This window comes from Stigmatopora nigra, chromosome 5 (assembly GCF_051989575.1).
Source record: "Stigmatopora nigra isolate UIUO_SnigA chromosome 5, RoL_Snig_1.1, whole genome shotgun sequence".
Classification (NCBI taxonomy): domain Eukaryota; kingdom Metazoa; phylum Chordata; class Actinopteri; order Syngnathiformes; family Syngnathidae; genus Stigmatopora; species Stigmatopora nigra.
Window position 1 is genome coordinate 12,789,242 of NC_135512.1, and position 24,985 is coordinate 12,814,226.

Sequence of the window (24,985 nt, forward strand, 5' to 3'; positions counted from 1 at the left end):
TATATATATATATATATATATATATATATATATATATATATATATATATATATATATATATATATATATATATATATATATATATATATATATATCCTTGTCACTCTGCCTGCTCCTGTGGCTAATCTCTGCAATTAATTATGCAGGAGATAATGGAACTGTCATCCACATGGCAGAAGAAGGAGAGAAAAAAAGAGACTGAGAGATAGTCCAGTGCTAACTTAGGTTTTAAAATACAAAGTGACTTTATTGAGGAAAACTTTTATGAAGCTATAAGAGCTGTAACAATGCCTCACCTGCTCTGACAAAGAAAATAGGAATGAAATGCTTCAGAAGACACTTTGAACAACAGAATTAAATGTGACAAAAAGGTAAAGGCTGACAGAATGCTATTTTTTTGCCCACCTTAATGAGTATGAGATAACATTAAACATCACCTATAGAATTATAAACTGCAGGGGTGTGAATTCCCTCGTATCATGCCAGCCGGTTCAATCTTGATGAATACAATGTCTTTCATTGTACATTTTAAGAAGATTAATGCGATTTTTGTATATCACATTGTAACAAAAATGAATCAAAATAGAAAGTACATGCATTCTTTCATTTTTTGAATCGCTTTATCCTCACAAGGGACACGCAGGGTGCTGGAGTCTATCCCAGCACAAGGTGGCGTACACCCTGAATTGGTGGGCAGCCAATTGCAGGGCACGAGGAAACGAACAACCATTCATGATCACACTCATATTTAGGAGCAATTTAGAGTGTCCAATCAGCCTACCATGCATGTTTTTTCGAATGTGGTAGGAAACCAAAGTACCCGGAGGATACCCACGCATGGTTAATAAGCAAACTCCTCACCAGTGGATTAACCTGAATTCGAACCAAAGACTCCAGAACTGTGAGAGCAATGCACTAACCACTCAGCCGGGGGGCTATGTTAATTTATTTATGAAACCTTATTCAGCACCCAACACGTTCATTCATGCCTTCATAATAAAATGTTCTTAGTTTTTAGTGCAGATCCGCTTTCGTGGAAACAAGTTTTAGTCCTAATCTGCTTAAATGCAGAATTCTAAACATGAAGAAAAAAAAAAACATCTTAAAGGATGTATAACTTTGCAGGTCAAAACATTAGCCTGAACATTCCAGGTATACTTAACACCACAGGACCACTTAAGGAATATATAGTAAAATGTGACATGGTACTTCTGATACGACAGAAAGCGCCCTCGTGCGTCCAAGCATGGCTACTACATGCTCTCACTTCATTGGGTCATCAGCATACACTAATACCACCCCGCTAAAACAAAGGTCAAATAAAAAAAGGACAGAAAATTCGCAATTGGAGGGTATTTTACCAACCACTTGGGGGCAGTATCTACCTTCAGGTGTGTGGCTCCTACTGGTGAGAGAGAGTGAATACTACCTTGTTGGCCCTCAGTTAGTGTCCATCTATTACGCAGTTATTGTATCAATCTGTGCAATGCAAGGATCAGAAAGTGTTTTTTCCAGGTTTGCTCAATTATTTGCATTTAAAGTACCCAGAATATCAATTTTTCAAGCTATTTTAGGAGGTCCTTTAGGGACTCTTGCACCAACATGCCGTTCTCATTAGTATACAGCTGACTGAATCTAATTTGAATATTCATTAGTGGTCTATCAGTGTGGGTGTTGGCCATGCCTGTGTTGACTTTGACACATCGCAAAGACATGGACGAGACCTGTCCTTCAATGACACCAAAAGTCCAATACTATACAAATATAAAATATTCATCCGCTCCACACTCCTATTTTAACGGGGTTGCGAAAGGGAGGTTTAGTCCCTGTGGTCCTGGTTCCAAAATATTTAGTGATAGAAAGGTTTTCGTTAGTTGTTGTTTCTATGGTAACCGCTATTAGTCAGTTACCGTTTTCTTATGTCACTCGCGAAAGCCACGCTGGGATCAAGAGTTTCTGGACGGAATGGCGTCGACTGCGGCCTTTGACCTGTGAAATGAATGTGTACAGTGTGCGTCCATGATAGAACGTGAGTAGTGTCATATACGTATATACATATTATATTGTCACCAACATTTGGCCCAATTGATATTATTCACAGTAATCCGATATTCCTTCCTTTTTTTTATTCAAGTCTTGTATTTCTGACACACCCCACGCTTATCTTGAAACACATGCTGTATTATTACGACTATTCGGCGCATCATATTTTTAGCCGCAGTGTCCTATTCGTTTTCCTATGTTCACGACACGAATGTATGTTTTACGCACCCTGTTAATTAACCTCTGTTTACGTAGTGTAGAAAGTCTGTTAGAGTGTTAAGTGACCTTTCGTGGTCACTTTTATCTAGCAGATATAGAATCTAAAAGTAAAACTACATGAAAATGTGTGCATTTATTAATCATTTCACCACTTTGTAAATTAAAAAAAAGTGTCTGCATTCTTTAGAGAACATTTTGAGCTGTTGCTAATCAATGAGTATCAATGAGAGTATGCATGCAGTAGAGTCTAATGAAGAAACTGTATGATTAAAAGGTGCTAGAGATCATTTTGGCGCCACAGTTCCAGCGTGACGCTCCCATTGGTGCGTTCGGGATTTAGGTCTCTCACCAGCGATACCCATATTTTACCACACAGGTTAGCGGAGCCATATACACCCTTCAAAAGAGCCATATATGGCTCCCGAGCCATAGGTTCCCTACCCCTGACTTAGACAATGCCAACAGTGGTCCCTTGTTCACAAAACTCTTATTACCCGTACATTGGAGACAGAATGGCTAGTAAGAGTTGATGGTTTGGAATGTTGATTTATAATCTCAGTAGAAAAATAATTCCTTTCAATGAAGGGTCATACTATGATTATTCACACATTTGAATGTTTTATGGAAATACATAATATTAATGTGTCCACAACTGCCATGAGGCTAAACAGCTGTTCTAGTTTCTAAGCCGGCCTACTTGGAAAATTAATTGCCCACTCTTGATAAAGTGGGTAAGGGACTGGCCAGTCATATATTTTCTATAATGGTCCTCATTACAGCCAAGTGTGAAATGAAGTTGAATAAAGATGACAAAGGGTGAGAGGTGGACCGTCAGGGCCTCCAAGGCCTTCTCTGCCGGCCTAAATAAATATTTGAATTACTGACGGATGTTAATTATATTTTGGCCATAAATACTTAAATACTTCCAAATTGTCTGTCAGATTCCTTTCATTGCTTTCTCCCTGGTTGCGCTGCTTCCAGATGTGTGATTTCATATTTAATCATTTAACCAATCACATTTCAGCCATCATTTGTTGCCAGGGTCAGAAATCTAAGTGGAGTACAATCAGTTCTGCAGCCTCTGCAGCGTAAAATAAGCATGGATAAAACTGTTGCTTTAACCAATCAGATTTCGAGTTCGCAACTTAAGGCCTTCTCATAGGTATAAGGAAACGTCATCGCTTTCACAAACTATGATTGGCTAGTGATAGAATGGACTAGCCAGAGCTAACAAACTATCTGTAGTGAGCTGCACAAGCAAATATAGTGTTGATTTTAATAGCTTTTTCGTCAGCCTACAATGGCTGAAGATTTAAATACACGTTATCATGAAAACAATATATTTTTTGTATTTTTTTTAATATGCACGACTGAGGTGATATGGAAAAGATGAAGGTGGCTTGCTAACCGTACTACACATTTTACTTTGCATTTTACAAATTTTAAAATTAGTAGTAATTCGTTTTTATGGAGTCATTTATGTCAAAGATAATAATTTTTAATGTAGTTTACAGAAAAATAATTTCACAATTTCAAAAAATTAGTGGACTTCTTAACACATTGTTCGCTTTTAGTGATTGACCTTTTTTACAACTGAACTGAACACCATTACAGCAAACAATATTACTTTTGTCTAAAAAGGATTGAAAGGAAAAACACCAATGAATGTTTTTATGAATTTAATATATCAATATATAGAGATATTTATGAACAGCTTGATTTCATAGAAACGTGAGTCAGACCATTTTGGCATACAGTACAGATAGTCAATGTAAGTACCGAAGTTGCTAAGTTTTAAACTCCCACAGCCCTTTCCCCCCCACCGTTCCGCCGAATAATAATCCCCTCCATCCTCCTACAGACACGGAACACAGAAAGAAAGAGGGTAAAAGTATACAGGAGCACAAAACAAGGCACCAATAAATTAAAAAGGATAACCCCCTTTCAAAATTACACCTGCACAACAACAAAATCTATTTAACAAAATTAAATACAGTATGAACATAAAAACACTGCAGTCCTGTTAAAAAGCAAACCAAATGGAAGAGACAACAGGAAAAAGTCAAATAAAAACACTTTGGCAGATTATTAATTTGAGTTACAATCAAGTAGTAAAGAAATCCAGTGTTCTTGTGTACAAATAAATTCATATATTCTACACTTTTTTTTTTTCATCCGCAAAGGTTTATGTACATCTTTTTCTCCTTTTTTTTACAGATACATTTAAAACACTATCAAAAAGTTGTATGAAAAATATGTACATGTCACAATTAAAAACCATTGGACAATACTTTTGAATGGCCTTGAAACCACCCACCCCCCACCTAAGAGCATTATCCTTTGCCACAGTGCAGAAGGCTTCTTGAAAAGTTTTTGTGCAACAAACAGCATAAAAATATCCACCGTGTGACTGCGAAATGGATGGAGGCCCATGTTTTTTTTTTTATAGACAATGAAGTAAAAAATAGTCTTTCAAACAGTTGGAAGAGCCTGATGACTCATTGATGATAGTCAAAATTCTATGCAGATAATCAAACCTCACAACAATGCTGTACTCTATTTGTTATTCTCTAGAGAAATACTTTTTCTTACTAGTACTTGAAAGGGCGTTGAGTACAGTAAATGAATACCACAATAAAAGATGGCAGTTGATTAAGAAACCTTCCTAAAGGATAACTCACTACAAAATACAGATTATTTTGCTATCCAAAATGCTGGTAAAAGTAGCAGATTCTCTTGAAAGGAAGGGTAGGAGTATCTTCTTTATATCTCTGAGGGTTTCTTGTTGGCTGCAAGGTTTAATCCAGTGTTTTGTTGTTGTTTATATTTTGTAGTGTGCCTCTCCTTTTGATGGCTGCCCTTGCAAATAAAAGATGTAGATGTTGGGATGAAGATGGAGTAGTAAAAGGAAGTAGGGGCTCTATAAGCCAGAAAGTAGTGGATAAGATGAATTAAAACCTTTACTTTTTAGTGCTATGGATTGCATGCAAGGAAAATGTGGTGACACATACAAAGAAAATATCGTAAGAAAGCATATCCTGCAATTTGTGTAAGCAGAGATCATTTCTCCTCGGTGAACAGATTTGGAAGACCCCATTTTGAGAGACTACTTTTTAGTGCAAAGCTATTGAAAGGACAAGACACTCGTTACTTTTGGAAAGGCCGTAAAAACAATTAGTAGCTTTCTAAGCTGTTTAGTTACTATTCACAAGTAACAAAACACAATATGGGAGTAGACTTCCTACAAATCAGACAACAGTAACAGTACCATGTTTCTTAAAGAGAATAAAAAGTAGACAGCACTCTGCATATACCGTACGTCAGGCTGAATCCAGGCCAAAAAAATCCATGTATTATTTTAATTGATTCATTTTCAAGACTGCGTATCCTTCTCAGGGTTGTGGGGTGCTGGAGCCTATCCCAGTTCACTTCGAGCAAAAGATGGACTAAACAATAAACTGGTTGCCACGGCTGTAGAGCACACGTAGAGGAAAAACAAACCAATTGTACCCACAATCACACTAACACAAAGTGGGAATTGATCCCACGCTGTCCCCACTCAAGTTAGGTGAATGAACTTCAACTGAATTAAAATTCAAGAATAATAGGACCATGCGGGAAAAAAAACAAACTTCGATCAACAAATGAGTACAGTAATCCCTCGATTATCGCGGTTGCTGTAGACCAGACATGGCCGCGATAAACGAAAACCCGCAAAGTAGGTTCACCCCAATTAAAAAATAAAAATGGCTTCTGCTTGCTTGTGAATATCAGTGTGTATTTTCACATTTTTATGAACTTAAAAAATATATATATTTATTTTTTCTTCAGTGCGGAGTTCTAGTCGCAATAGTAGCGATATTCGAGGGAATATGGTATTATCTACCAGACATCAGCATTGGCTAGGGTTGAATGTATACCAAATATTGTATTTGAGATGTATAGTTGTCTAGGACTGTACTGCAATATTTATAGTATTGTCTTGGTAAAGGGACAATATTTAGTACAGCTCTAGCATATCAATATATGGTTCAAGTTTGCTCTAGTTTACCAATAAAGAGCCTACAAAATCCCACTTTTGAAGAGTGACTTTGTGTCCAGGAAAGGCAGACATGTTGTTGGTGTGTGTAGAGTTTTGACCAATAGCGACATTATTCTGTGTTTACTATTAGGGAGTTGTTAATTCAGTGTAAACACATTTTTCGATCTATTTAAGTGTCAAATCTGGTAGACATCCTGTAGTTCCAGTTACAAGAGTTAATTGGGCGTAATAACAGCTCTAATGTTTACTTGCTGTAGCATTTCAAAGTGAATGACCATTAGAAAGTCATCCATGCAATTACAGAAATATTCACTGAGCATTTCATCCGATTCAGCGGGTTTGAAACATTTCTGCACCAAGCCAGTGGAATAGATGTTCTTTCCACTTGTCTAGTTTAAATGAAACGATTGTCCCTCTCTTACTCATCTTTCCCCCACCGCACTTTAGAACTTAACTGACAGTAAGATCGATTTGTTTCTCCAGCAGCTAATTGAAAGACACTCTCTGCCAGGTTGAACTTGTATTGCACCCTTCTACATCGGGAATTTGATAATTATTGGCCTTTAAATCCTACATGTATTGTAAGATTGATTAAAGCATTTCAATAACACCAAAAAAGCTTTAATTGTGTTCTTTTTCAGCCACTATCACAGATAGATTTTTTTCTTGAAATCTCGTTGGAACTCTACCAAACTGAACACCATAACTGAAGCTAACATTCATTTAATAAAAATGCCTTCATTTATCCCTTCAAGTTATCAAATTTGAATCTGGTTGCCTCCATGGTATCAGAATTTCATATTACTTTCTGTTGACCCAAAATTGGCTCAAGCTTTTAATCCCCTTCAGTCTGTAGCTATCATCTATACAATAGGATTAGAACCAACAAGCAAACAAAATATCTGCCTGACGAAAAGGAAACAAACCCAAGTTCATTGTAAATAAGTGTGTATAGCTCTGATGCTAACACAGAGGAATAATTATAATAGGGAAATTTCTTAATCTTCCACCCTCACATCACCTTGAAATGGTCAACATCTCCACCTCATCCCAGTGTCCCTGGACTCATTTCTCAATTACTATATTAATTAATGTTGCTATTGTTCAGCATGTTAAGAGGCAAACACGAATACCAAGAAAGTAAAAATCTCTCAATAAAGATGCCTCTATTTTAAATAACACCCAAAGACAATTGCAGTCTTAACATTTGAAGTGAATAAAAATTCTCTGCAGTTGTGAAGTGACGTAATATATTCATATTAATTCATTTTCAGAACTGCTTATCCTCACAAGGTTCGTGGGGATGCTGGTGCTTATCCCAGCTAACTACAGACCCTGAATTTGTGTCTAACCAATCACCGCACGGCACGAGGATACAGACAACCATTCACGCTCACACTCAAACCTAGGGGCAATTGAGTGGGTTCAACCAGACTATCCTGGATGTTTTTGGGTTATGGAAGGAAACCGGAGCACCCGGAGAAAACCCACGGAAGCCCAAGGAGAACATGCAAACCCCACACTGTGCAGCCGCAGAACTGTGAACCACTTGTACACTAGGCCACCATATATTAACATATTATTTGCAGATAATGAACAATATGTCAATGTAGAACTTCTGCTCCAATACGATGACAACTTAGTACAATTAGTTGGACAAAAATCCAAGAGCAGCATGTTAATGTTATGTAGGACGACCAGGAGGCAGCAGATAAGGGAGAAGAAATGAGTGAAGGAAGGACTACACACTATAATTAAAATGTAGTAGCAGCCCTTAGTGGTATTATTTTTACAGTGAGATATTACTGTAAAAGAGAAAGTTGGCATATATGTGCTGCGTGAATCATGTTGGCTAGATAAAAGGGAGGCACAACGATTGCAATCAATTTGGACGTTTGGATGTGGAGGGAAGGATCGAGGTGGGAATGAAGTGAGAGGATGCATCCCTCCTTTAGGGATACCCATCGTCCTCCAGACTGAGTGCCACTCGCTGGAAACAGCAGATAAAATATGTTACCAGAGTAAAGAATCTAAACAAAACTAAAACTAAATACACCAAATAAAAAATACAGCAATCTCCCTTTCCAAAAAAATACATTAACAACATCTTCTTCTTACCCTTGATCACCTTGTCTTTTCCTTTTTTTTTTTTTTTTTTAGAAATGTGGTCTTAATGCCTTTGGCTGCAAATGTTTGGCACACAAAAAGGTGGCCTGATCGCTCTGATGCTGAGATGACATGATCGTTGGACAATATTCACCAACATAGCATTACCCGTAGAACTTCCTGAGTGATAATGTTTTTTTTAGTAGATGAAAAAAATCATTTGGGCAATTCCCTTTCATCGTCCTCATCCAAATTATTTGCCTCCTTCCTTGCTTGGGCGGCACAAAGAAATCAGCGTTGCCATGCCAACCGATCAAAGTACTCAATCACCATCCCCCATATTCTCACCGCGCGTCTGCTACTCTGACAACGACACATGATTTGGAAGGAATTTCTTTACAAGTGACTTCTGCCTCCACTTTTTCTGTTCCTGGGTTTTAATACAAGTCACAGCTGCTGTTGAATCTTGCTTTACCTTCTGACGTGTGCTCCCAATTTCATTTAATAATAATAATATATATATACACACACACACGTGTGTATATGTATGTGTATGTATGTGTATGTATGTATGTATGTGTATGTATGTATGTATATATATATATATATATATATATATATATATATATATATATATATACATATACATATACATATACATATACATATACATATACATATACATATATATATATATATATATATATATATATATATATATATATATATATACATATACATATACATATACATATACATATACATATACATATACATATATATATATATATATATATATATATATATATATATATATATATATATATATATATATATATATATATATATATATATATATATATATATATATATATATATATATTACAAATTGTTCAGAATAAAAAAATGTGAACTAAAAATGTGAAATACTGTGCTGGAGTTCTACTCAAAATATTCTTCCAATTCATTAAAAATTGGTATCAATGATTAGGCAGGGAGTCGTTGAAATGAACTATTCTCATCATACTATTACTGTATGATGAGGATCCTAGGTTTTGCTCCTGAATGAAAAACAAGCAGCGTCTTAAAACAAATGTACAAAATGTATCAGTGCATGATTTTTTTTGTCAAATAATGAAAATGTAGATATTGTCCTCACGAAGTAACAAACAACCTGAAAAAATCACAACATCGATGATACAAAATGACATTGGAGGATGAAAAATTGATCAAATGTCTATGAGCATGTTCAAAAGAGGAATGGAAAGAACAACAATAACATTGTGAAGGGCCTCGTGTGTTTGGTGTTTTCAGTGATTACTGCAAAAAATGTTTTTTTTTTCTGTACTTGTGTGGTATGTGCACGCCTGCTTGATTTTCACAAACAAGTAGGCTTTTCTGACTCCTACACCTCCTTTTCTCATTTGCCACTGGAGAGCATTGGCGCTCCTGAGTACCAATGAGAATTGGTGTCGCTGATGCCGCTCCCTAAGGGAAGCGCTATGAACGGCTGATTGTGGTTGCCACTCACTGCTGGGTAGATGTGTCCAATGGACTCGCTGTGACGGCCGATATGAATTTCATCGTCGTCGTCCTCTGTGGTTTTGCGGTAGACAGGGTTGTCGAAGTTCATGCTCTTGGTGTTCTTGCGCCGCCAGTTGCGCCAAACCAGATAGGCGCCGGTGCAAAGCAACCCGATGACCACTGTGGCAAGGATAGGAACTGTATGTGTTTAACACACACACATACACACACACAACAACAACACACGGTGGGAGCGTTAACACAGCCCAGGGGACAAAGAGCAGCATTTAAAGCACTTACACATAAACACACTTTCATGTAATGAGGGCTCATTATTTTCTTTCTGTTTTTTTCTTTTCAAGACCCATTTATTTTTAGGTGAAAACACTTTTTGAGCAGTTGTTGTTTAATTAAAGACTACTTTATCAGTCTTACTCCATCAGTAACTTTGGAGTTTTTGGGGGGAATTATTACTTTGTTTTTAAAGGGTGGTCCGGCAAATGAGTGGTTAGCGCGTCAGCCTCACAGTGGTGGGCCTGGGTTCAAATCCAGGCTGGTCCACCTGTCTGGAGTTTGCATGTTTTTGCCGGGCTTGGGTGGGTTTTCTTCGGCTACATAGTAGACTCATCAGACAATTATTCTCTCGATTATTAGCTGACTCCGCGTATAAGCCGTACCCTTCAAATAGCCTTCAAATCAACCAGCCCTCCTGGTTCACAATTTTCCTCCATATTCAAGAAATGGGTTACTATGAAGGGAATATCTTAAGAAAAATAATCGCACGTGGTATTTCTGAGATTCTGTGTGAATCGAAAGGAACTTCTGCTGGATTGCATATTCCGAAATGGTGTTGCCTGCACGTAGACAAATTCAAAAAGGTAGTCACGTGAGGAGTTCAACCAGGAACTGTGTCTGTAGTGGTCTAGTTTGTCATAAGATGGCAGAGCCCTGAGCGAGTAATGGCAGGCAAAACTAAGTGAGTTTTTTTCACGTTTTATGCAAAATAAGTTTTTTTTTCTCTTGAATTTCATTCATAGACATCAAAATAAATTTTGTAAAGTGTTTTATCTGTTTATCTTTTCTCTACTTTGAAATAAATGGCCATATCGGCCGCATTGCCTTGCTTAATGGCGTTTTGTGCATGTCAAGTCTAATTTGTGCGCATCTCGATTAAGTCATAATTTTTTGAGCAACAAATACAGCCAGAAAATACCGTATGCATGCATTTTTTTCTCTTTGACCACAACAGCCTGTCACGTTTTTTGAATTCAAAGTTATCAGAAAAATTGTGTCAATAAATGCCTATTTACCCATTTTTTCCAATCCAATATTGTTATTTTTCATGTTTGTTATTGCTTTCTGATAAAAAAAAGATGCCCTCGACCACTGTTTAGCATCACTGATTTTTAAAAACTTTTATTGTGAGTTTTTTGAGTATGCTCAACTCAAATTTACTCTTTATTTTTTATTATGGGCCCCAGGAAAGGTAAGTACAATGTTTGAATTCATTATTTTAAGTTGTTCACTTGTGTTTTTGTGTGCATGTTTATATGTTTTGTCTGTTGCCAAATGTTTGCAAACCTCCTCCTCTCTCACCTACACGTTCTACATTTTAATGGCTTACTAAATAATTTTCTTATATTTTGTTCTCATTTTTTTCCATTTCTAACAAGTATTTAATTGAAAATTGGTATGTTATGATTTTTTTTTTGTGTTTAGATGGTTGTATTGGGGACCTTGGAAGAGAGAAGTGTTTTTACATTTACTTTTGAAAAATTCAAGCAACGAAACCTTCTGGAACAAATTAATTTTGTAAGTAGAGAGACCTCTATACTTCATTGAAGTTCTAGATTGGATATTCATGGTGGACATCCATGACTTTATCATTTGCAAAAGGAGACATCAGCAGCTCCATAATATTAAATATAAAAACACACAAAAAGCATGTTGGAAAGAAAACAAGGAGCCTTCATTTAACAGAAACATCCTTTTGCATTCATCCTGTAGCTATATTTTAAATGAAAACCACATACATGCTGTATGAATACATATGCTTCATTTACAGCGAGCAGCTGCATGCATCATTCAAACATAACACAACAGAGGTGGTCCGAACTTTTTTCTGAGGGCCGCTTACATAAATGTCAAAGGCTGCAAAGGCCAACAAATCCACCCATTTTTCTTTGTTAACAGGGGTTAGGAATTGGGCAAAAAAATTTTTTTTATCTTTTAGGATTAACTCATAGGCTACCATTGACGCTATGGGCATATAATTCATTTTGACTGTGAGCTTTGACAGCGATTGTTCGGTCGCAAACCAGCCCCTCTGTGGGTATTGGATTGGACATCCATCGGCGTCAATGGTAGTAAAAAATGACACACAAAAATTTACACTACTGAAAAAAACTGCAGAAAAAAATGTTTTCCAACGGCAAAATTACAACCAAGATCAATGTATCACAATAGATTTTTTTAAAATATATATTTTGTATGTATGAGTTTAGTTATGTAAAACAAAATAGCCACCTCGTGGTGTAGTGGTTCACTCGCCTGACTTCAGTGCGGGCAGGCACGGGCTCGGGCTCAATTCCCGCTGATATAGGTATGATTGGGTATGATGGTCGTTTGTCTCTGTGTGTGCCCTACAGTTTACTGGCGACCAATCTAGGGTGTATTCTGCCTTTTGCCCAAAGACAGCTGGGTTAGGCTCCAGCAACCCCCGCAACCCTTTTGATGATGGGCGGCATGAAAGATGAATGAATGAAAATACAAAATACTAAGTTCTCCAGTTTCGAACATTGCTTTCAACATTTTGTTAAATTTTGACCTTCAAATTAGACGAGTTGCACTGTTTAATTTACTCACTCCATCAAGTGTCCAATCTGAGAAGTACAAGTAGAAGTAGGCTGAACTCATTTTTTTTGGTGGGCCATTTTCCATTATATTTTAATATTGTGTAATAAAAACTAGGCAGTGGGCAGCAGCTGGCCGCTCCTGTAATAGATATTCTATTTCAGCCTCCCACACAGATCCAGCAAGTATGGGACTGAAGTCCACCTTTGGCTTTCCATCATTTTCTAAAGAATCATTCTGAGAGTGAAGCCATGTAATAATTCATTACCCCCAACAATAAAATCCAATCAAGTTTGTTATTTACTTTATCTGCTGGTACAGAATTAATGTGCCACCTTAAGGTTAATTGACAACCCTGTTTGGAAGTGTTATGAAAGAAGAATAAAGGGCTGTTGACTCTTTGGAGATTTGAATTTCCCTAATGATAATGTTCTGGCAAATAAGAGTGTCATTATGCCCTCACCTTATTCTCTTCCATAAAAAACATAAACATTAATGTGTGTTGATAAGTAAGAGACACTGCCATGTAATTTCCTCTGTGCAGAAATGCACTTTTACTCTGTCTTTGACTGATCTTTAAGTCCACTCCCATTTTATTTCCTCTCTGTATGCCCACTAGGTTAGTATTTCACAGCAATTACAGTACCCCATAAATGACAGAATTTTGCTAAATACTGACTATAATAGTTAGAGTGATTCCCCTTGAGGAGATGTGTGTGGGTGCGGCTCATTAGTGGAAGGCTGCACAGAAATCCAGCCCTTGTAGACCTGTGACAATAATTACTGTTTCAATTCTGCCAAAAATGCAGAATGAGGGGATTTACTGCTTCGATGAATAGCAAGAGGGTAGAATGAGCGATGCAAGTACAGGGGTTAATAATCTTTGGGGGTTGTTATAATGAGCTGAGCTGATATCTCAATTGAAGAAGGGGGGGAAATGGCAGAACAATGTTTGAGAGCAACCATTGAGGGGACTATGAGAGATGAAAGAGATACCAGGCATATGCCGATCCTGTGAGGCCATTTACACATCCACATGAATACTCAGTTTATTTTAATTGAGTCATATTGTCACTTTAATCCCATTTGTAGATTAGAGGGCCATTCCTGGCTATTAGCATAATGTATGTCTATGAAAAGAATGGTAATATTTTGCTCAAATTCAATGTGTTTTAATTTTATTGGGAGTGAATGTTCATGTATCAGTCCCATTGAAGCAACACATCTCCAATCCATTTAACAGGGAAAGGCTGGCAGTGTTTCATTCAGTTTATGTTAATGAGAGGTCGTTAAGGAGTTAATAGCTGTATTGCTTTTTGTGACTTTTCTTGCAGTGATATAGCTATAGTGCTGTCTTATGATATCATTTGATAATTCACTTTTTTATGTGTTATTGAGCTCTCCATTCTGTGCCTTTACAGCAGTTTTAAATTTTGTTTAAATCGGTAGCTTTCTGCATGATTTTTCCAACATAGTATCCGAATTTTTGAAACTGTCTTTTACCTTATTTATGCCTTGTTATATATAAAACCAGAATATATACTTTTCGTCAGGATTTAGTAGTCATGTAGTTTTTCCATTTTAAATGATATGAATGTATTTAATTTTTTGGTTGGCCTGGGGACAGTGTGGTTAGTGCGTCGGCCTCACAGTGAGGGACCTGGGTTCAAATCCAGGTCGGTCCACCTGTTTGGAGTTTGCATGTTCCCCCTGTGGCTGCGTGGGTTTCTTCCGGGTACTCTGGTTTCTTCTCACATTTCAAAAGACATGCCATGGCAGGCTGATTGGACACTCTAAATTGCCCCTAGGTATGAATGGATGGTTGGGCTAAAGTCCGCTGGGATAGGCTCCAGCACCCCCTGCAACCCTCAGGAGGATAAAGCAGTTCAGAAAATGAGATGAGATTTCATTTAGGGCCTCTTGGCACTTACGCAGTACTAGATTATGAGTTACACTATCCGTTTCGGAGAAAAACAAAACAATTTGAGTGCACCTTAAAATATATATAATTTGACTATTTTTTTTAAATTTGTATCCCCATTTTTGTTACTTGTTTGGTTTAGATTTGGGGGATGTCATTGTTGTTTTATTTAGGGGTTTTACAGGCTAATAGCATCAATATCTTTCAGGAGAAATATTTCTTTATGCAATATGGACCATCCTTTTAGTTTAAAGTCCTCTTTGTTTTATATTCAAACAATTACAGTTTTTTCAGGTGCACCTTATAGTCCGAACATTATATGGGTCATTTCTTTAACATTTGAATGTCAACTGTGAACCTGTTTGATATATTTTGATGAATTAGGACTTTATTAATAAACATGACGCCTTGTTCGCCCTTTTTCTATTCTTTACTCTGATACTTGAGTGAGAATAGAGCCACGCAATTAGATTGAGTGCAGCACACTATGTTCAAAATGGAAACACAGTCACTCCAACGTGATGGTGAAAAATGAACTAAATTCCCCACTTGCTAGAATCTGCTTGACAATGGCACACTGTAATATGCATATAATTATAAAGGCAATTGATATCTACTGAACCTGCTGACTCATCATAGCTTCTTGTTTTAAAAAAAAGAAAAGCAGTAGCATGTCAGCCCAAAAACATGCACAGTAGGCTGGTTGAACACTAAATCGACCCGAGATTTAAGTGTAAGGGTGAATGGTTGTTTGTCTTGTGTGCCCTGCGGCGTTTGGCTGGCCACCAATTCAGGGTGTTTCCTGCCTGCTGCCTATAGTTAGCTGGGATAGGCTCCAGCACCCCCCACGACCCTTGTGAACATAAGCGGTTCAGAAAATGAATGAATGAATATTTTTAACTCATTATTGTGGATGTACATACGTATGCATGCATGTCAAAACCAATCACAGAGGAAAAAAGCCAGGGGGAAGCAGGCAAGCAAAAAAGGCACACGAAAAAAAAAACTAAAATAAAAAAATAAACAGCTAGAAAGTTAAGAGGACTCACCAATAGGAATGACTATCCCCAAGACAGCTACTGTGATGTTGTTGCCTATGAGGTAGTGATCACCCGCAGCTGAGATCAAAAAGAGAGAGAGACAGAAAGAGAGAGGGAAAAAAAAGAGTCTGAGAAATGCAACAATCCAGAGTTATTTTCAATATCAAAAAAGTTTGTAGCATTAAGTAGCCATCATGTTCGTAAAGTTCTTATTCTAAAGTAGCAGGTAATCACCCTTGTTGCTTATTTGTTTCGTATAAATTATTATTTCTTCAAAAAACGTTTTAAAGCTTGAGAAAACCCATCAAAAAGTTGATACTTTTGTACTAATTTGACGTGAGATGTCTACCATTAGAATGTTTAGCATTGATGTTACTAGGGTAGGTAAAAAATCTGCTTGGAAAAATACAAATTATGTAATAATAAAAAAAGGCTAGATGTATGTGAAAAAAATTCAAAATACAGATTATTAAGTAGCAATACTGGGCTTCATTTTTATACAGACTTTTGTGAACACTAACTTTGTCACAATCCATTTGTCATTTGAAAACTGACTGTCTTGAAACTTTGTACCTATGCAGTTGGGGTGTGTATTTCCTCATATCTGATAAATTCTGATACTACACTTTACGGCGATTAGTGACTTTTGTATATCAATTTGGATAAAACTAATCAAAATGGGCCTACAATACATTTGCATCAAGACCAAACCTGCTTCAATGCAGGATTCTTAATACAGTTGTATATCTACTCACGAATGCCTCTAGGTAGGAAATGTTCACTTTTCAAAGCGTTTTGATATTCAAATCAGCATCTCAAAATACGAAAACAAGATCAAAGTTACGATATCCCCCTAAATGAATGCATTTCGTTAGTTGATTTTGAAATCGTCCGGCCTGCTTAACTTCCCCAGCCACGGCCTCCCACCAAAACAACTTTCTTTTGGCTGCCATTTGTTGTCACAGAGTTCTTTACTTAAAATTGTTGTATTAATTGACTGACATTGTAAGGCAACACAGCTTTAAGCCATTTACTCAAATTGCTATGCTAGAGAAGCAGACGGAAGCATTAAAAGTGACGACTCCTTGGAACTGAGCGACAAGATGGAAAGACTGTTTATCCTTTGGAGTTCTATTTAATGCTAAGTTGTTTTGAATTCATAGTTTGAAGTTCTTTAGATGTGTGTTTAACTACATATGTTCGTGTGCTAATGTTAACTTCTTTTTAACTTTTTTCTTATGATTTTCTTTCCTTTTTGTCAATTTCTCACATCTTTCATAAAAAAGGGACACTGATCATTTTTAAAAGGCTTAGGGGGTAGTTTTTTTAGGACCGTGAAATGAATGACACAATTTACATATAGTACTACTCTACCTATGAAAAATCCAAGTTACAAAATAGTTCTGGAACAAATTATTTTCATAAGTAGAGGCAAAAAACACAATTAATTTTGTCAGTAGAGGTATGACTGTATGGAAAAACAAACACAACAAAAAACCCACATCTTAAAGGATGTATACCACTCAATATGAGACTTGAGCTGGGAAAAATCGCCCTCATGCATACAACCATGATTACCAGATGCCAGAGCACGGCGGCTGACTGCTGTCCACCTATAGTTTATTTCCACCAAAAAATACACGTGAACAGATTGGCTCAGACAGATTTTGAATTGATAACAGAATAGTGCAATGTAATATGGCTGAATTGACTTTTTGAAAACACCTTTATGTAGTATGGGCAAACCATAATTCCCCTTTACCCAGCTTAGGTTGATCCTTACCTCTGTGTGATAGGTTGGCATTGCTCTCTTTGTGAATGCTGTTGGGCACCATTGAGGAAAGTGAGGATGTGTGAGTGGATATTGATGTCTGACTTGTGCTACTAAAACTGGTCAGAGTCATTTTGGTGGCAGGTGTTCGAGGGTCCTCTGGGTAAGTCTCCTTGGGATTCTCAGGCGGTTCTTGATGCCTGGTTGTGGTCCTAAGTGTTGTAGATGTGGCAGTAGTGGTGGTTGGGGATGGTGATGTTGTGGAGGGAGGAGGTGTGGCTTTTGTTGTTGTGGTTGTGGTGGTGGCAGGAACCGCCGTTGTAGTTGTTCTTGCTCGGACTGCACAGTGGAAAGAGAAAAAGAATAAGCATTAATATTTGAGGGATGGGCAGTATTTGCACTTCTTTACCACTCATTTATGTTGTTCACTACTTATGTTGACTACCTATTTTATCATTACTTAATTATTGTTTATTTATTCTTTATTGATTATTAATTTGTGCACTTCATGGTGAAGCTTTAAATCTTATTACAGTAATATCTCAATTATTGCGGGTAATGTAGACCAGGCATGGCCGCCATAAGCGAAAAACCGCAAAGTAGGGTCACGACTCAAAAGAACAAAAAACAGACATTTCCTCAGTATCAGCCTGAAATTATGTTAGAATAATATTTTGCTATTGATAAAATTATGGTGTTAAAAAAAATGAATGCAAACATTTTACATAATGTCTAGACTTTATTTACCTGTGACACATCGCCTCATATCTGGTCCCAGCTCCATTCCATCAGGACAGGCACATGTGTATTTAGGCGAGTGGTCTGTAATCTGGGGTGCCTTTAAACAAAGGTACTCACAGCCACCATTGGGAAGACTTCCCATGTTACATGTGTCAGGGGCTTTAAGGAAAACACACACACAAAATGGGTTTGGATTTATAAAAGCACACGTAAAGAAAATACAATAGGCCATGAAATCATTCCATATATAGTAATGACGTACACTATAGAAAATAATTATTATAAAATCAATGCATTATTAAAATTTGGAATATAGTGTATTGCCGAATTATAGATGCCAGTGTTTGTTGAAGGCAGACATGATTGTAAAAAACAGTACAATTAGGCTTTTTTTAAAAACGTGAGGACATAGAAAACCTGTATAAAAAATTAAAGGGAAGCCCTATTTTTGAGTTTAGGTCAGTACCATCAGCATTAAAGTATAATTGGAATCACCAAAACTTAGTGTGCATGAGTGGATGTGAGGGAAAAACACGAATGAATTAATATGCTGCTCTTCTGCACGGGATCAGGTAAAGTGTGCTGTTTACGTATAACATCCAGTATTAGAAACTGTAACATCTGCCTAAGGTGAAAACAGAACATCTTTATCATCAATCATGAAAAAACACAATTCCTACGTTGATTCATTTAATTATAACACCGCTCATTCGGGTCAGGGTTGCGTGGTGCTGAAGCTAATCCCAGATAATTTTGGGCGAAAGATGGACTACACCCTAAAGCGATCACCATTCACTGGTAGTACACACACGGAGACAGACAACCATTTGCACTCACAATTACATCGGCAATGACCTGGAATCGATCCCATATGGCCAAAGTCAGGTAAACAATTTCTACATGCTATCATTCAGAGACCTGGACATAATGGTGGAAAAAAAAAAAAAACAATGGTGTTATTTTTAACAAAGTTTATTTAATAAGTAATAGAGGTCATTAGAGATGTTACGCTTTACTTGGGGTATCAGATGCATTCAAATGAATATAGATTACATTCACATTTTCCAATTAAGGTATCCAATTTTCATTTAACAAAGCTCACGGATGAGTGATTAGTTGCTGTTGTGTTAATTTCAATGATTTTCAAGTTGGCAAGCTAATGAAGTTAGTATGCTTTTTTATGTGCTTGACTTTTACTTGGCTATTTGATCTAGACATTTTATTTTCACTGACCACCCAATCGCTACAGTAAATCCATGGTCTGGAAAGAGAAAATGAAAACAGTTGAGTGTGTAGTCTTTTTTGGCTGAGAGATGCAATATGGAACTCCACGGGCTGATTGCTTCATTGAACGGTAAGTTAAAAGCGGGCTGTTAAAACTTTTTATACTCAAATACTGAAATATTCACATTCCCACCCCAAAACTCTTTTTTCATCTTGTGTGGAGAAAAACTAGGTCATGTTGTGGCCATTGCTGCCTCTTACACTTGAGGATCGACAAGTGCAGGACCAATAAAAAAAGCTTTGTGCAGAATTTGTAACACGTCCAATATTTCAACGATGCAGCCATTGACATTATCTGGGATAATCTATAGTAAACTGCATCCATGATGTGCAGGAAGAAGGTGCAAGGTTAATGACCACATACATGTCCTTACAAGTCCGACTGTTAAGTCCGAGGTTACTTCGCTAAAAGAATTTTTTTTTTATGGCCTGGTCTATCATCCTCACACAAATGCACATTTTAAGACTGAAGTTTTAAAAAAAAAAACGCTGAACAATGTGACCTTTTGTGAATGTTGTATTTGATGCAACCGAGTGTGTACATTAACAACTGGAGATTTTAGGGCCGGTAGTCCTTGCTCCTGTACCCTGGCCCACCTTGGGTACATGGGAGTGTTTTTATTGATTGCAGTTTGGACGGCCGACTGAAGCGAACACGCCGCACACAATCCCTTGCTGCCTTTGAAAACCATTTGGACGTATCACCTCGACTATGACCTTTGCTTGCCCATGTATACCACAAGAGGGTTTTCTGCTTCTAGTTCAGTTGTTGTATTTTTTTAAACTGCTCCAGATTTAACAACACAGAAAAAAATCAGGTAGAAGACAGTTGCATTATCTTTCCCATTCAATCTCAAGGGCATTTAGCATTTACCACTTGCACGTAGTTTCTTCACCGCTTCAATGTATTTTGTCATACATTCGAATGCACACATGAAACATAATTGCTTACCTGCTATTTACAAACAGCTACAAGTAAAGTGTGAATTTTAATTTTAAAAAGCAATAAATATGTCAATGAAGTAAGGTGTTGAGAGTGGACTGATGCCACTTATGCATTTGAATGTGGATGAAATAGAGATGGTGTGCCCGTGATTTTTCTTTTCTTGACAGTGAGGACAAACGAGTCGTTTTTTAAAAAGCCCTGCTACGTGTGGACTAGGCCTCAGTCAAGTTGAACAAAACCATTGTTTCTCATCCTTTTTTTCGGCATTGTGGAGAAAACATGTTTAATTGCTGTGACATGTCTTTGAGCACAAATGACACAATGCAATTAATGCTATTGACAAAGGTGCTTTGAGCTTTGATTTAGGGCAGGAAATGAGGCATGAAAATATAATGACTAATTGCCCCTTGCCAAAATGCAAAGGACCCTTGTAATGTACCAGCACATCACTGCTCATCTCTTAATTAATGCATTCATGTTGGAGTAAAAAAAAAAACACTGTATTCAGAAATCTGCACATATTAAAAGGCTATTTATTAATTATTTCCATGAGTGGTAACAGTGGCCAAAGAACATCTACATTTGCCATTGTGGTTTACACTGAAAAATGTGATAATTTCTTAATATATTTATTATATTTAAAGTGATTTATGGCTAATCTTAGTAAAAATTAGAAAAAGGAAAACCTTTTTTCTAATCAAATATGCTGTTTTTGGTGTTTTTTCAGAGGGTTGGAACAAATTAATTTATTTTTAGTTCATTTCAATGGGAAACACTCGTTCGAGTTACGAGAATATCGACATACGAGCTCAGTCGGGGAACGAATTAAGCTTGTATATCGAGTTACCACTGTAGTTTAATGTTTTAATCAACTTTGACGTAGTTGAAAATACATTGCTGCTACCACAAACATTTATGTGTATCATTAAAAAAAAGTGTGCAGATTGGGGTACCTTTTGGCTGCCTCTGCTCATGAAACACCACCAAATCCAAGGGATTGTTGAGGTGCTCCGCTACCTTCACCATGTCATTCCCTGTCAGGCGATTGGCACTGTATATTGCTTCATCCTCCAAATCGGTCCAGTATATGCGATCCTGGGTAGAAAAAAAATACTACATTTAACAAAGAATTAATCATTCCTAAGCAAAGAGGCACAATAAGTCAAACTTGAATAATTCTTAGTACGTATTATATATTTATTTTTGGACAAAGATAAAGGGAAGATAATTAAATAATAGTGTCAGAATAGTAGTTTATAGTTCAGTAGTTTGCAACTAAATATATAGGGTAACCTTCAAGCAGTAAAAGACTGATTTTTTGTAATCTAATGCATTTGTGGAATTTAAGAACAACTTTGCAAACTTCTATAGTTAAACTTTTCAACACATTGAGCAGCTGACACATTCCACAATCACGGCAGACATGCCACGGAAATATTCTGTAAAGATATTACTGTGAGCTGTTGTTCATGTGCTCCAGGAATTGTAAACTAAAACAACAAGTTGTGCCAACTCGTAATCTGAAGTGAGATGTAGGCCGTGCAGAGATGCTCCAGAAACAGCTTAGCACATTGTAGCAGGGTGTAAGATGCTAGCAAGGTCAAAGCCTTTGAAAGCCTGGTGAAAAATCAACCACTATGTACATGCAACCAGTATGGAAAAATGTCCAAATCCCATGCCATGGGCCATGCCATTGTGGTAGGTTGGGAATAAGAACTGTGGCACTTCAGCTTCTAGACGAACAAACAGCTAATGGCAAACTGACCAGATACCGTGGTGGACAAAGAGTAGAAAAGAGTGACACTGATAGATGTGGCAATACCAGCATTATCAGGCGTTATCAGGAAGAATGAATAAGGCATGACATACGAGGGCCTGAAAAAAAAAAAGATGGAGCGAATGTGGGAGCTAAAGGCTTGTGTGGTCTCTGTGGTAGTAGGATCACTCGAAAGAGGAAAAGTGGCTCCAGTAGGTCCAAAGAACAAAATGTGAACCCTAAGTTCAGAGGAGTGCAGTCCTTGGAACAGCTAATATACTGTGTAGAACCTTCCAACTCTGGTAGAGCACCAGAGATTTTTGATGTCCCTCTGTATTCATCTTGACTGTGGATGGGACACAGACGTGGTTTATGTCTCAAAGTGAATTCTATCAGAGTGATATGATCATAGTTCTATTTGTTCTGAATATTGGTGGGCTTAACCTTTCTGGGCGGCATCTAAATTCTACCCTTTTCAGATAACCTTTACTCACATGACAGCTATGTTGATACAAAAAGAAGTAAATACCAGCCATGTTTATATGAAGACTCAAATGAATGAATTCCATGGGTTTCTCTGAAATCTGACCTCTCCCTGTAAGTTGAATATTTCCTTTCACGTCCATCAATATGTGTAAATGCCACATTGCCTTATCTTGAAAGTTACAGATGTCAATACAACACAACAAGGGCCAAAGCTCCCCCTCGAATCAAATACGACAATACATGTGCTGAACTACAGGTCAAGCATTTCAGACATGAACAAGCGGAGTCTTTCGAGGCACCTTATCAGGTAAGCCCAGTTTGTGTTTCCTGTAGTGATGTGGATTCGCCTGAAAAAATGTTCACTCTACAGGAATCTTCTAAGGGAGTAATGTGTGGGGAGTTGAAAAGCTGAGCATCTCACTGTAAACTTGCTTTGAAGCATGTAGTACTACTAGCAAGTTTAAATGGGGGGTTCACATTTGTGCTGTCCATTTATCTGAAGCTACTGGGTGCCATAAGCCGCCTCGTGGTGTAGAGGTTCACTCGCCTGACATTGTGGGCTCTTTTCCCACAGGTGGTGGTATAATTGTGAGTGCGGACGGTCGTTTGTCTCTATGTGTGCCCTACGGCTGCCTGGTGACCAGTCTAGGCTGTAGTCTGCCATTTGCCCAAAGTCAGCTGGGTTAGGCTCCAACAAATCCCACAACCCTTTATAGGATACGCGGTATGGAAGATGAATGAATGAATACTGGTTGCCATGAAAAAATATCAGATGATTTATATGTAATAGAATTTGGGCTTGTTTAATATGTATTATGTCTATTCAATAGTTGGGTACTGGTTCTTTCCGAGCTCAAAAATTCATTAAAAATGTTACTTTTTTCGATGAACGGAAAATCCCAGCGCAAATTTTGTTCAACGATTAAAGTGAGCTTTTAAGGTTAATACATTTAACAGAGACCCAGTTCGACAAATGGATTTAGGAGGAAACATTCATAGAAATAGTTTTGACATTAGAACAACAAACTGATTAACGTTGATCCCGACAGTATTTTATTTACACTATCACCACTTGTGCAACAGTTTAAGTGCATCTATTAAAACATTTCAATTGTGTCCGTTTCATTAATTAGAATTTTTGGGATCTTTTTTCTTCCTCATAGAATTTATGATTAGTGCTGGCATTTGGTGCAGTGCACCCTTAGCTCCTGATCTCCATACTGCAGGTATTGCCATATATCTATTAAGTATTATTATTGGTACTGTTATTATTATCATCATCAATAACCATCATCATCATTATCATCATCATCATCATCACCACCATCATCATCATCACACACACATTCTCCAGGCAACATCTGTGCTTCGGTCTATTGAAACAGGGTAGCATGCTGAGAGATTTTTAATTTGGTTTGTATGTTAAGCAGAAAGGATCGCTGACAAAAGGCACAGAAAGTGATCAATCTTCAGACAGTTACTAGCTTGCCTGCAACAAACACGTGCATCCACACTCCAGCAGCGACAAATACACCCACACACTCAGCAAGACATGATGAATGCCACCTCTTTTCTTCTCATCTTCACAGTGGGTGCAGCAAAATGAGGAATGAAGAAAGTATTTCCCACTGACCACATTACACCCGCTCCCTCTTCAAACTGCTCTGCACTGATTTATTTCTGAACTTCTACAGCTAAAATTTGATTGGTACATTAAATAAAATTAATTCCTCCAAATTAGCTTTTTTTTTGCTCAGGCTCTTCTTTTAAAGGAATATTTATATTTTTGTCTCAATTTATCTTTGGCTATCCCCATTGGTACTATACATACTCATCATAAGTAGATTGACTCATTTCCATCAACTAACACTGACTTCTATTTATATATTTTGTAGGGGTTATTTTGAGATCCAAATATGTTGTATACGAGAAAAAAAATGGAAACTAAACCATTCTTTGAACATATAATGCATACTTGCGATTGTCCTGTACCTGAAAAACGGTGAGGGCAAAGGGATGTCCCAGTTGATCGTGGGAAGACAGCAAAACTCTGCGGTTGTCTCCATTAAAATCCACACTGGAGAGCAGGTGCAACTTGGAATCCACCCAATAGAGACGCCGGTTAGACAAGTCTGTATATGGGGCAAATTGGAAAAAATAGTAGCAGGATGAACAAGGACGAAAGGACAAAGAGGGAAGTGAGAAAGTGAGCTAGGTCATCACAAAAGAAAAATACAGAGGTTTAGAGGTTTA

The 24,985-nt window shown here is 37.3% G+C and overlaps 1 protein-coding gene across 4 annotated transcripts in view; it reads right to left on the reverse strand.

Moving 5' to 3' along the window:
* Nucleotides 1-3,924: 3,924 nt before the first annotated feature.
* Nucleotides 3,925-24,985, reverse strand: part of lrp8 (low density lipoprotein receptor-related protein 8, apolipoprotein e receptor) — a 76,775-nt gene continuing 55,714 nt past the window's right edge. Inside the window, exons 13-19 of one of the 4 annotated variants that reach the window (XM_077716506.1) lie at nucleotides 24,725-24,864; nucleotides 21,444-21,585; nucleotides 18,267-18,419; nucleotides 17,532-17,858; nucleotides 15,758-15,826; nucleotides 9,942-10,114; nucleotides 3,925-8,294 (exon numbers count right to left, since the gene is read on the reverse strand). In XM_077716506.1, coding sequence (XP_077572632.1) covers nucleotides 8,256-8,294; nucleotides 9,942-10,114; nucleotides 15,758-15,826; nucleotides 17,532-17,858; nucleotides 18,267-18,419; nucleotides 21,444-21,585; nucleotides 24,725-24,864 — 1,043 coding nt within the window. In that variant the 3' untranslated portion in view covers nucleotides 3,925-8,255. Of the gene's footprint in view, nucleotides 8,295-9,828; nucleotides 10,133-15,757; nucleotides 15,827-17,531; nucleotides 17,859-18,266; nucleotides 18,420-21,443; nucleotides 21,586-24,724; nucleotides 24,865-24,985 lie in introns of those variants that run through there. The other 3 variants (XM_077716505.1, XM_077716504.1, XM_077716503.1) reach the window with 3 other exon arrangements.